We start from the raw sequence: 12614 nt of genomic DNA on the forward strand, positions 1-12614 counted from the left end.
TTTCATCCTCACAGTATACCACATGAGACAAGAGTCTTGTTACAATGTAGAACCTCATGAACGATACAATAGTTTTTTAGTTTAGTTGACCTCTTTCTAGAAAGTGTTTGTGTGTGTGTGTGTGTGTGTGTGTGTGTGTGTGTGTGTGTTTAATTGGAGATGAGTCTCAGAGACTTTCCTGCCTGGGCTGGCTTTGAACTGAGCCACAATCCTCACATCTCAGCCTTCTGAGTAGCTAGGATTATAAATATGAGCCGCCAGTACCCAGCAATAGGATTTATGAGTGCAAGTTTATATTACTTTAAGATGTTATTAAGGGCCAAATTTTAATTCACTGAAATCATTTTTTAAAAGTAAACATAGTAAAGATATCAGAATCAAAACTGTCAGAGACCTTTAAATATTCTCTAAAATGTTTAGGTAGATTTTTGTTTGTTTTCATTTGGGTTTTTTGGAATTTACTTTTCCTAAATAATGCTACCTGAATAATTAGCTCTGGTGTTATCAAAAAATGAATAAAATACATATAAAAGTTGAGGGACAAAACTTAAGAACAGCAGCCTTGAAGAAAAGAAAGCAGATTTTGTGTGAGTGTTTACTAGGCGCTACACTGTACGGTAAGTACCATTAGCTCACTTAGCAGTGCTCTTAGCTTACTCTTCTGCTTCTCTCTGTAGATGAGTCGGTTAGTTCCTGGAACAATCAACAAGGTGACAGCAAGACATTGTCAGTACATTACAGAGCCAGGGCCTGAACTTGCTGCTGCTCCTTCCAGAATCTGAGTTCTAATCCCTAGACATCCTACGCTCTTTCTGTTGACATATATACCAACTTACTGAGCATCTAAGACAGTACAGGATTTAGAGGAGTTGGCGCTGCTCCTGACATTGCCATTCCTTGCTGATTGTAGGAAGTACATGATGATAGCAACTCATGTTAGAGACTCAGTTTTCAAATATACCAAACGAGGCTAAGGTATTATACCAGGTAACCCCTTCCAGGGATGCCCTGAATATCATCACACAGAATAATCCCAATGAAGTGTGCCTTGTAAGATATGACATATATAGAAATATCTTTAAAATGTATGTTATAACTTGAAGCAGACATTATTATTAGGAACTATTGTTCAAGTTGCTTTTCCATCAAGACCCAGTAGAAGGAGAAGTCAGATAGTTCTAAATTAAGTCCTCCACTTCTGTAAAACTGACCTTTGGAAAAGGCTTTTGGATTATGGCAAAAACCTAAAAAGAGACAAAAATGTCTCTTTTATTCCTGAAAACAATACATTAGTAAGAGGTAACTTGGGGGTTATACGAAAATGGTCCATCAGAACTGATGTTTTCAATCTGGAAAATGCAGAAGGTCATGACACAAATTCCAGGCCCACCTTAGATGGGGGCATAGTCTTCAAACCTCCCTGAAATGTTATTTTCTTTTCATAAGAATTGCTTACACTGGCCCACTGTTTTCAAAGGAAGAAAGCTGTTTCCATATCTAGAGAATGCTATCATCTGTGTTCATTGTGTTTTATTTTTGCATGAACTGATGAACTCTAGATTGGAAGAACCTCAGTTTTGTCATGTTGAACGGTACTCCAAGGATAAATGCAGAATGAAATAATCAGGAAGTGACAAGATCTCAACCAGTAATAACTGGGGAACGACCTCCAAGCTCAAGCCTTTGATGTATTTGTGGAGTGTTTTATTTTTATCTTGACTCTGTGCTCAGACAGAAGTTTCAGCATGTTTTTAAATTCCTTATAGTAGAAAGAGAAAAGTTCATCCTATGCCCCAAAAGATGCTTGCCTCCTAGTTTCCCAGTTACCTCTGATGAAGGTTGAAGGACCCAGCCACCTTCCTTCTCTAAGCTCCTTTCTTGTCTCTGTACACAATAGGTTTCTGTTCATAATTAGTATCTAGAGGGAAAAAAAATCTTTTGTTTCTTTGTTCAGTCATGAGTGGTATAAAATGTTGCCATCCTCTGGAAAGTGCACCCTAAAGCATCTCTTTAAAACATGTGTTCATAATGTTTTTACTCTTAGGCCTATGCGAAGCTCTATACAAAATCATTCTGCCGAATGCCAGACACAAGACAGAGCAGCATGGATCACTCAGTCAGTCATTGCACACCTGCCACAAGCACTCCAGCCAGAGTTCCCTAGACTCCTGAAACTCCCTTGAAATGTGTCAACTTATCACTGTCTGCTGACACCAACCCCCTCCATGGATACAGCAGAAGGGTTAGCCCATCTCTAGCATCGGGGGTGTTGCTTGAGCTTAATCTCACGAGGAAAAAAATTCTAGTGCTTTATTCTCTTCTTCCTATTTCTGTCTCCTTACCTCTGAAAGATGAAAAAGCAGCTTTCCAGCCCCCGGGTTGCAGTTGATGATATGTGAAATGAGTTTCTAGGAGAGATGACACCCTTAAGGGAATAACAAGAACTTGTCGCATAACAAGCCTGCGTGCTTCGCCGCACATATTTCTCTGTGAGGGGAGGGAACTAAAAGCTGGCAAATCAGAGCACTCCTAATGAAGCTAACACCCTGCTCTTTCACAGGTCAGGCATCTTCTGCCAGCGACTGACACAATAATGCAGTAGCACTATGCATTATTATTTCTTGCTCTCAAAAGGTTGTAAGTTCCCTCTTAACCTATTTTCAACCATTGTTCTATCGAGGTAAAATATCTGAGGCCCCCATAACAAAAGTCAGACAACTAAGAGAAAAGTCTGAATTTGTTTATACACTTTCTGTGGCACAAGACCTTTCCTTGGGAAATGAAGTTCATCCTGAGTGTTTTCTCTGTAGTGGGTTTGATGATGGTAGATAGAAATGTGAGCTCCAGGTAAGTCAGGAGAAATACCACAAGGCCCTTGTGTGTTCAGCCGGCTCTCCTGTCCCAGGATCCTCCAAGACTCTAGGGCACAGGCAGGGCACCGTCACAGGAAGTCTCGTTTATCCTGCTTCAGGGAAAAGTGAGAAAATCCTACAACCTTGGAGGAGAAGGGTGATTGATAGATGGCAAGAGAAATCTATGGAGCAGCTTCTACCATTCTGAAAGATTCTTTGGGTTATGATTGTTTTTAGACAGGCTTCAGAAAATGTATTGTGTAGACTATTCGTGGGTACTATTAGTTTAGGTCTCGTCTTCCCTTGGCAATGCATAGTGGACAGGGAAATGGATATCCCCTAGAAGTATGGTAACCTTTTAACATAATATCTATTTTTCCTTTAGTCCCCAGGCTACAGACATAGTCTTAGTTAACAGTTAACCCATTAGGAGGCAGCAGAGAGAGAATGATAGGAGTGAATCTTCCCTGGCCTTCCTTCCAGGAATTTTGTCACAACGTTTTAGCCACTTGCATCATCCAGTGGAACTTCTTGTAGTAACAGAATGAATGCTGCCTTACCTGCACTGTCTCGAGTGGCATTTGTTAGCAACCTGTGACTATGGACTGAGGGAAATATACATGATGCAAGGAAAAGCTGAACTTTTTCATTTTATTTAATTTCAACCAATGGGGATGGAAAGTCCCACGCAAGACTAGTAGCTACTTTATTGAGTGTTGTATCTTAAGACTCCCATTGGCCCTTTAGTCACAGGGCTCAGCCTCTGTTTAGACTGCCACCTGCAGCTGGGTTGTTACCCAGGGAGATAACAGGTTATCCTTTCTCCAAATGCGTTTACTTGCAGTAACCATCGCTTAAAAATCTTGACTCTGTTTAGGGTTTTCTCTTTTTTTGCACATGAGAGAAATCAGAATAGAAGCAAAACTAAGAATCATGTTTCTTTTTTTATGTGTATGTAATGAATGCCGCCTGTTTTAGAGTTTGGATAGCATCTTAAATAAACACGTAGTGATTCAGGTTTATACAGTGCATTTTCCCTGAAATGCCTGCTTGTGTTCCTATGTCAGCCATTAATTTGGAAACTGTTACAAGGCCTTAACAACCTTTTTTATATTCCCAATAAACAAGAGCCCAACTCAGCAGATAGCTTTTCTGCTTGGTATTGTTTTATTAGTATAACAGCTTATGTCAATGATTCATTCAGTGGTTTATTGGCAACAAGGCAAGTAACTGTAGTTAAATATCTTTGGTGATATGGTAATTTGCAAAACTGAGCATCCCTTGTTTTGTACAGTGGTGTGTATAAAATACACCAGTGGCCCAGTCACTCCCTGTAATAGAGGTCAACTTTGCCTAGCTTTACATGACTTTTCCAGGGTGGGGAGTGAATTCCATTTTCACCCATAGGTGCTAAGAAATGGCTGACTGCCCCTCAGTGCTTTTATCTTTCCCTGTGTGTTTGCAGCTGTGAATCATAGCTTAGCAAATAAGAAAGGATTTCTTGATGGTACCTATTAGCAAGTTTCCTTCAGCTGTTATAATTAATTCAGTGGTTCCTTCCCTTTAAAGCTGACCAGATAACCCATAAACCACTAGTTTGCTTCCTCTGATGAAAAGCTTTTCATTTTTCTTTTAACTTTCCATGCTCCCTCAAATCAGCCCTGCTTTCTTCCTCTTTTCAATGCTGTGTACCTGAACCTAAGACTATTACATGGTCTGAAAGCTTTGAACATCAGTGCTGTGATCAACCAGCAAAGCAGTCCAATTTCCACTTCGTCCAAATAGTGCTTTCCTGTCTTGTCTGGGAAAAGTGTCTGCGAATTCATTTTTCTCTTCTTATCAGCAAAACACATATATACTGTGCTCACGTTGCTTAATATAAAACATAGGGAAAATCCCTGAACAATCAAGCTGGTTACAAAAACCTGCTCAGGCTTTTGCTTTCACCCCCAAAGCACTCGCTTTTGTTTGCCATCAAATGTGAAAGCAAATCCACTGAGTGCTGATTTTACAGATGCCAGTCATGAAAATGGCTAGGCCTTGATGATGGACTTATTTAAACAAAGCAGATTTATCACATGCTCAGCTTCTTAGAAATCATTCTCCTTCCTTGCATCCTCCATCACCTAAATCTGGTTACATGCAGGTTGCCTTGGACAATAGTGGCTATATTTATTTTTGGAAAATTTCTCAGCAAAGCTTTAGGTAGGGAATCCACTCCCTATCTTTTCTAAAACACTCATAGCAAATGTGGTAGAGTTAGGGATGTTATATCTGCCATGAGCAAGGTTATTTGAAATCCCTAAATGCAATACATTGTTTATTTAGTGAGTTGGTTACTTAGGTCTTCATTGAAAAATACCCGTTATTGTTTTCTATAGGTGGGCAGCAGGAGAGAATAGAGGAGCCAGAAGAATCAAATGCCACACTGCTCTCAGTACTTTAAATTTAAGAAATGATGTTGGTATACTAAGTAAAAAATTAAGGATATATTTACTGACCAAAGAAATGGTATGTTGACACAGAGTTATTATGAGCAAAGATTTTAATGAAGCTTGATCTCTTTCGAATTGCCAAAGGCATTATATGCCTTCACAAGCAAACAAGAACAGGAATATATTGTCATTTATTTATGGCCACTAAAGACCTCTCAGGGCAAAATTCTTTACCATGATCCAGTGCTGAGTTCATACTGATAAAATTGCCTTGTCTAAGGCAATAATGTGCTTTCTAAACCCATGCTTTGATCAGAAGAGGAATAATATATGTGGAACAGCACTTAGTGAAAATCAAGCTGAGATACCAGAGTTTATCAAAGGGTTAAGAAACAGTTTTCAGGGAAGGGATGACTAGATGTCATCCAACTGAATTACATTCCAAGAGTTTTCTAACAGGAATTCTACTTCTTGTCTTAGGTTTTGAGGTTTGAGCCTGGCCTTTTCAAGAGGAGGGGCAGAGCTAAGAACATGGCTCTGGTGGACATCCAGTTGGATCACCATGAACGATGTGATTGCATCTGCAGCTCAAGACCGCCTCGATAAAAGAACAACAACATCCTTACATTAAGCCTGGAAGAAACTTTAGTTTAAAGAGGATGCGGTAAAGGGACCCCTTTCCCCCCAACAGCCAAACTTGCTAGCTGCCTGCAATGCAATGAAATACAAGTGGTTGCCAAGGCAACCTAGCTTTGTTAGTGCCATGGCAAGTAGAAAGGTGTATTAACGTCTGTATCCAAGAATCTAGCGTTGCATTTAATGATAGTATATGAGGATATATATGTATACGCAGTACCGCTATATATCCATGCCTGCGTGTAAATAGATCAAATGGTTTATTTAGTATGTATGACCATATAGTTGAATTATTTACAACCTTGATAATTTGCCAAAATAAGGGATGTGTTAAATACACCAAACTAATCTTAAGGAAATTCAGAAGGTAAATTTTCAAACTGCATTTTTGTTCTTGATCTCTTAAAGAGAGTGTCTTGCAATAAGGAATCAAAAGATGAGCTTTTCTTATATATATATATATATATATATATATATATATATATATATATATATATGCCTTAATTATAAGAAAGGAAAAGCATGGTTTCTGGGAAAGGGTAAATATACAACCATTTTTCCCATAAGATGCACTACATACCTACCAGCATGGACCACAATTGCCTGTCTCTAAAATGGTGCCACAATAACATGATAAGAGTTTTAAAGTCATTTTAAGTTTTCTTTTTATGCATCCTAATTCATTTAATATTCATCTCTAAAAGAAACCTCAGAAGGTTCATTATTATGATCCATCAAGAAATGATATATAAGTTGGAACAGAATTATGGATGTTAGTTTTTGCTTTCCAAAATTTCTCCACAAAAACAAATCCTTTCAAGAATGTCCTGGGGATTATGGATATATCTTTTAAACTGATATTGATTGTAAGTTTTAGACAGTAAAAATAAAACAAAAAAATAAAGCATTAAAATATCAACATAACTGGAAATTAGACGAGATATTTGGTAGAATCCATATTTAATAATGGGTTTAAACTCTTCTAAACTGTGCTGGTAATTTCATGCATTTTTGTCTTTATGTTCCTGTCTCCTCTGTATGTACACATGGACTTACAATAGCATTTTTTGTTGGCAAGCCACAATGGATTATTTATAGCCTGAAAGCTTCTGTGCAGTAATAGAACCACCAAATTTTATTGATGTAAAATCCCTAATCACAGACTCACTCACCATTCAGAATTCCTGTTTCTAAAGCAAGTGAAATCAGATCAGGGGGGCTCTTTTTCAAATCTGTGGTGCTTTCAGCTCTCCAAGGTAGAAGCCCAAGCAAGACCCTGGTCTCCTACTAGTAAACTGCTTTGCATTAATTATTGATATTTAGAGGAAATTTTCCTCTCTGGCTCCTTCATGTCTATTGTAAAGAGACTGATTCCTGAAGTAGGAAGTGATTCATCATTCTGTGTAGTAAGAAGCGTAAGGGGAAACACTGAAACCAACAGAGCCAGGGGCTTACTGGGAACTACATTTTTGCCTTCTTTGTGAGTCCAGGATTCTACTGACCAAAACATGCTTGTTTGCCTGATATATACACCTGGGCTGGTTAAATCTTTGATGTCCAGGTGAACGGCCCCCAAACCACTTAAATGGCTAAGTTTGATGTTCTCACCTCCAAAACTAACTATACTTGAGTAGCTTATTTCTTCTCAGCTCTTAGGGATGAGAAACTTGTGTTTATTGATATAGACCTTATAAAGCTTCTCCAAAAGTGTCTGGTGATTTTACTCAGGGCATGAGTGTTCAAATTAAATACTCCATTCTTTTAAATCTCTAGAATCACAGAGCACACTCAGAAATAGCCCAGGCAGACACTAGTAATCAGGAACCACTCTTCCCCTTCCTGGCCACTTGTAAGTTTCCTGTGAAAATATCAGTTTCCTGAACATCCTCGTCACTCACTGGTTTGTACAGCTCACATCACAGCTCTAACTGTGACAAACTAGTGTTCTACTCAACTTTCAATAAGCCTTCCAGACTGCAATAACCAGAACGGTTCTCAATTGAAGCCCTCTCTTTACTTTGTATTTATTAGCTGAAATATAAACAGACATCATCCACTCACTTTTGTGTTCCTTTTCTGAGTGTTTTATTAAAACTTCTCCCTTGGTTATCAGTTGTCTATCATACTTCTAACACGTAGCCAATAAATCTGTTTTCGTTGCCATCAAAGGCATAAAAAAAAGCCATTGTACAAATTTCATTTCTAAACAAACCCTATTAAATCCACATTAGTGCACAGCTCAGTCACATGGAATAATGCCTTTATGCAATATCTCCTTACAGGGAAGAACACTTTCAGAAGTGAAGTTTTTATGGTTTTTTTTTTGTCGTATCAGTAACATGCAGCCTTTTCCTCTCATGGCTTTTTCTATAGCAAATGTAATATGTCTCTTATCTTCATGAAAAATAAATATTGCTTTTGAACAAAATGACTCTATTATTTAGTACTCAATTGTAGTTGTAAAAGGTGTACAATATTATAAAAGTACTTTCACAGATACATCCGAGTCTTTGAGAATGCCAAGATCTGATGATTTCTGAGCTTCATTTCCTAAGAGCTGGAATGCTGAGCACCTGATCCCCGGGCACGGGCTCCTGCCTCTTCCCACCTTGCAGGCATGCTGTGAGATAGGACTTGGGTTTTGTGATTTTGCTGCTGCTGTTGACTTTGCATTTGTATTTTCCCCCACAGGACTTAGAATGAATTACATTCACCTCTGATGTTGCCCATGTCAGAGTGTTGCCTCGCTCTCCCTTCCTTGGGATCTGAAATCATTTCCATTTGTCCCTCCTCCCTCTTCTCCCTTCCAGATTGACACCCTCTGCTAACACTAGGTCAGGGAGACTATTATGGCATCACATTTACTCTCTAGCGTTTGACTTACCTTTTTGTGAGTGAGCACAGAGCACAAGAGAGGTCTTCTAGCTGCAAGAAATGTTGCTGTTGCTTTTAGTTTAATCATTATTATCATCCTACTAGAGATATTGATGTATCTGAATGACTATTTTTAATGTATGCATTTCATTGACATTTGCTCAAATTGTATTGTTTCTAAAGATCAAGAATAATGACTATTTGAAAGAAGGGGTATACAAATGAAAAGAGGAAAGGGGTTGCAGGCAGTCATAATACTCAATGCATCTCCTTATGACAGTAAGAAAATTGAGGGAAGGAATTGGGTTGGGAGGGCTGGGAACATTGATCATAGGGATGCATCAATCAAGATGCATTGTGTTCGTAAACTGATTTGTTAAATGCTAATTCCTGTGACAAATACTTAAAATTATTTAATATATTTTAAACAAAGAATAACTACTACATGGGCTTTTAGAACTTAGCATAGTGCATCAAGATACCTCAGATAGAAAGGTTAGACATTAATAAAAACAGTAAAGTATTGAGTGAATTACTGCCATTTGAACTTAGCAGTTCAGGAAACAGAAATAGAGTTATCTGTGTTCGGTGACAAGAAATACTCACTAATGTGTGCATAAACCATGTAGGGGAGAGATGCAGTAATTCTGTGTATAATAGCTAATTTTCAAAACAAGTTTTGTGTAAAACATAACTATACATAAACAGGATTTTAGTGCAAATCTATTGTGAGTTTTATTTCATTTCTTAAATAGTGCATTTGTGCGTGCGTGTGTGTGTGTGTGTGTGTGTGTGTGTGTGTGTGTGTGTGTATGTGTGTGTGTGTGTAGAATAACTCAACAGATGTCCAGATGGCTCATATGTTCCTAGGGACCTCTAAGAATATTAAATTAAAACTCATAGATTACTATTCACACCTAAAATCCTAGGAAATACATTTTTGTTTATTGATAGGCCTGGTCAAATAGGCTAAAGATAGAATATTTTAATTCACTGATTTTGTTGACATTTGCTCAGATTCTGTTGTTTTTAAAGATCAAATTAAAGATTCTACAGGCCTTCAAAATTTAACATAGCATATTGAAAGGTCTCAAATAAAATAGTTAGACCTCAGTGGAGATATAGCTAAATGCTTGATTTAAGACTTTTTCTTGCTATTAACTTGTATTTCTAACTTGTACAAATCAATCAGTATCTTTTAAAAACAAATGTCATTTCCATAGAAGTGTTCCCAAACTCTTAAGGAGATCATATGAAAGGTGATGGGGCTTAGTCCATAATGAAGGTTAATATATAGAAGCAGCAACTTAAGAAATCTTCATTTCTTACTAAATTATCTGACTTTCTAATTATTTTAAATTGTTAGATACTGTTTGTTAGGTTTAGTGTCCAAAAATCAATTAATTAATTAATTAATGCTATTGTTGCATTCAATTTGCATTTCAGATAACATGTGCAATACAAAGTCTCTTCATATTTCACATTCTCGTTGTGGTTGAAGTCACATGTGTTTTTTCTTCTTCTAGTCCTATTTTCCCTATGACTGACCTACTCCTCTTTCTCACCAGATCTACCCACCATTTGGTAGACAAGGGGATCATTCAAGATCAAATGCACACTTTCCCCCACTGAGCAGCTAACAGGGTGATTTGCTTTAGCAAAATCACCACCAAAAAGTACAGAAATATAATAGAACAGTACTAAATGCATCATCTAACAACCCTTGTGTACAGTACAAAAGCTGAAATAAGATACAATGATTGACATTTGCTCAGAATGTGTGTTTCTAATTTGTCAAAGCCCTACACATGACTCTGAATGACTGCAAAGACACTGCTTATTGATTTGTGCAAAGCCTACTATAAACATAGGCAAATTCACAAATACAGAAGCTGTGACTCATTGATGAGATCTGCTCTGGCAGGTTGTTGGTATTTGGAGATTGTATTTATAGTCAGGAAATGAGAGTCAAGCAAAAAGAGACTAAGGATAGACAGAAATGAGACTCAAGGGTTGAGTTGTATGTCAGGTAGCCTTCATGAAGAACTCAGTGGACAATGAGAAACCAACATAACTGAGCAGTGTGATGGCAGAAAACTAGATAGAATGGGATTGTGCCGAGTGTCTTGCTGAATGGGATTGTGCCGAGTGTCTTGCTTGTATTTGTATAACTAGATGCTTTCTCCATCATTCTCTACCTGGCTCTCTGTCCCAAGAGGCTGACCTTAATAGAAGTAGTTCCTCTTCCCTCGAGTTTCATATTTGTTTGGCTAATGTAAAGGACCTTCAGGACATTGGAAAGAAGGTAGTGAGATAAGATGCAGGGTTCTCAAACCTACAAAGATTATTACATGGAGTACTGGGCTCTATCCGCAGAGGTTTTGATCCTTATCTATTAAAAATTTTTCTGTTATCTTTAAATAGTTGGACAAGTCCATTTATTAGTACACTGCATCTTAATCTATCACCTCTTCCATCATTCCCCATCATTTAAAAACACATGGTGCCATTTAAAGATGACTACTGGACTCAACATTTGGAAGTCATTGGTAGAATGCTGTGGACAAGAGCTAATTAATGTGTGTGTCAGAAGGCTAGGAGATTATTGTTAAATATGTTTTTAAATTATATACAAGCTTCTGATTATCCTGGTTTCTGTAAAGATCCTAAGAAACATTTAATGAAGTGACTCAGTCATTAGTGGTTCAGTTTGTAAGCAGTTACTCAAGACACCTATTTCCTTTTCTCCTAATACCAAGTCATCTAGAAATCCTATATCCCAATCTAGGGCCCTAGTTTCTAGACTTTAAAATGCATCAGAATTACCCAAAAAGCTGGTGATGCTGGTCCCTACCCCAGCATGCTCTGACTTAATACATCTAAGATGTCACCAGATCATTTGCATTCCTATCAAGTTTTCAGATGGTGCTGGATTTGGGACACACTTTAGAAACTGCTGGACAATAAGAGATTTCTCCTCTCCTACCTTTCCATCCCCAGCTACTCTGGGTCCTCTTGTCTTTTGGCCAAGTTGCCACCACATCCCTTGATTCTTCTCCCTCCTGTTTTTATCCTTTCCTCACCAATCACTTGCAAAGCTACCTAAGAGGTCTCTCAAAGATACAAACTTGATTAGATCACTTCCTTAAGCAAGGAAGCCCTGTGGTCATTAAAGACCACATTTGGTAACTTTTTTCTTTTACCTCTTACCAATTCTTGGTTTTCCTTACTGAGCTTCAGATAGGCTGAATTATCACTGAATACAATTTTGCTTCATCCAGCATGGTGTTTCTCTTTCTTTGAAAAGTCCTTTCTTAGTTTATGATCTGAGCAGAGGCCTCTGGGTTGGTATCCTCAGGCATAGACTATGAGCTGCCCTAGCAAACCTCCTGCCCCCTGCGTCACAAAGCAGAGCCATCTGTCTGACTTTGGGACAGAAAGATTTCTGGGTCTGTATCCAGTATCTGAATCCAGTATCATACCTAGCTGACAGGAGAGCAATCTCTTAACCTTATTTGTTGAATTTTGAATACATTATATCATAAAAAGGAAAAAGTTTAGTAACAATTTCAGTATGTCTTGATGCACAAACCATTTTCTCCTTAACCTACAATTAACCAGAAAAGCCAATGAACCATCACGATATATATTCCCTGATTAATTGATATTTCAGTGAGCTAATAATGTCACTGAAGTGATAAAAATTAAGGAGGTGTGGATAAACCCAGCTTATTACTTTAAACTTCGAGAATCCTCCATAATAGGCTGTTAAAAATTAATGTAGATATGATACATTCCGGATTCAATTCAGCTAAAC

The 12614-nt window shown here is 37.9% G+C and overlaps 1 protein-coding gene across 3 annotated transcripts in view; it reads left to right on the forward strand.

Moving 5' to 3' along the window:
- Positions 1-8351, forward strand: part of LOC138838829 (platelet-derived growth factor D) — a 165191-nt gene extending 156840 nt beyond the window's left edge. For all 3 annotated transcript variants that reach the window (XM_070038199.1, XM_070038198.1, XM_070038200.1), the window contains one exon: positions 5768-8351. In XM_070038199.1, coding sequence (XP_069894300.1) covers positions 5768-5893 — 126 coding nt within the window. In that variant the 3' untranslated portion in view covers positions 5894-8351. The remainder of the gene's footprint in view (positions 1-5767) is intronic.
- The last annotated feature ends 4263 nt before the right edge of the window (positions 8352-12614 follow it).

The sequence above is a fragment of the Dipodomys merriami genome, unplaced genomic scaffold (genome assembly GCF_024711535.1).
Source record: "Dipodomys merriami isolate MVZ:Mamm:240054 unplaced genomic scaffold, mDipMer1.0.p SCAF_29, whole genome shotgun sequence".
Classification (NCBI taxonomy): domain Eukaryota; kingdom Metazoa; phylum Chordata; class Mammalia; order Rodentia; family Heteromyidae; genus Dipodomys; species Dipodomys merriami.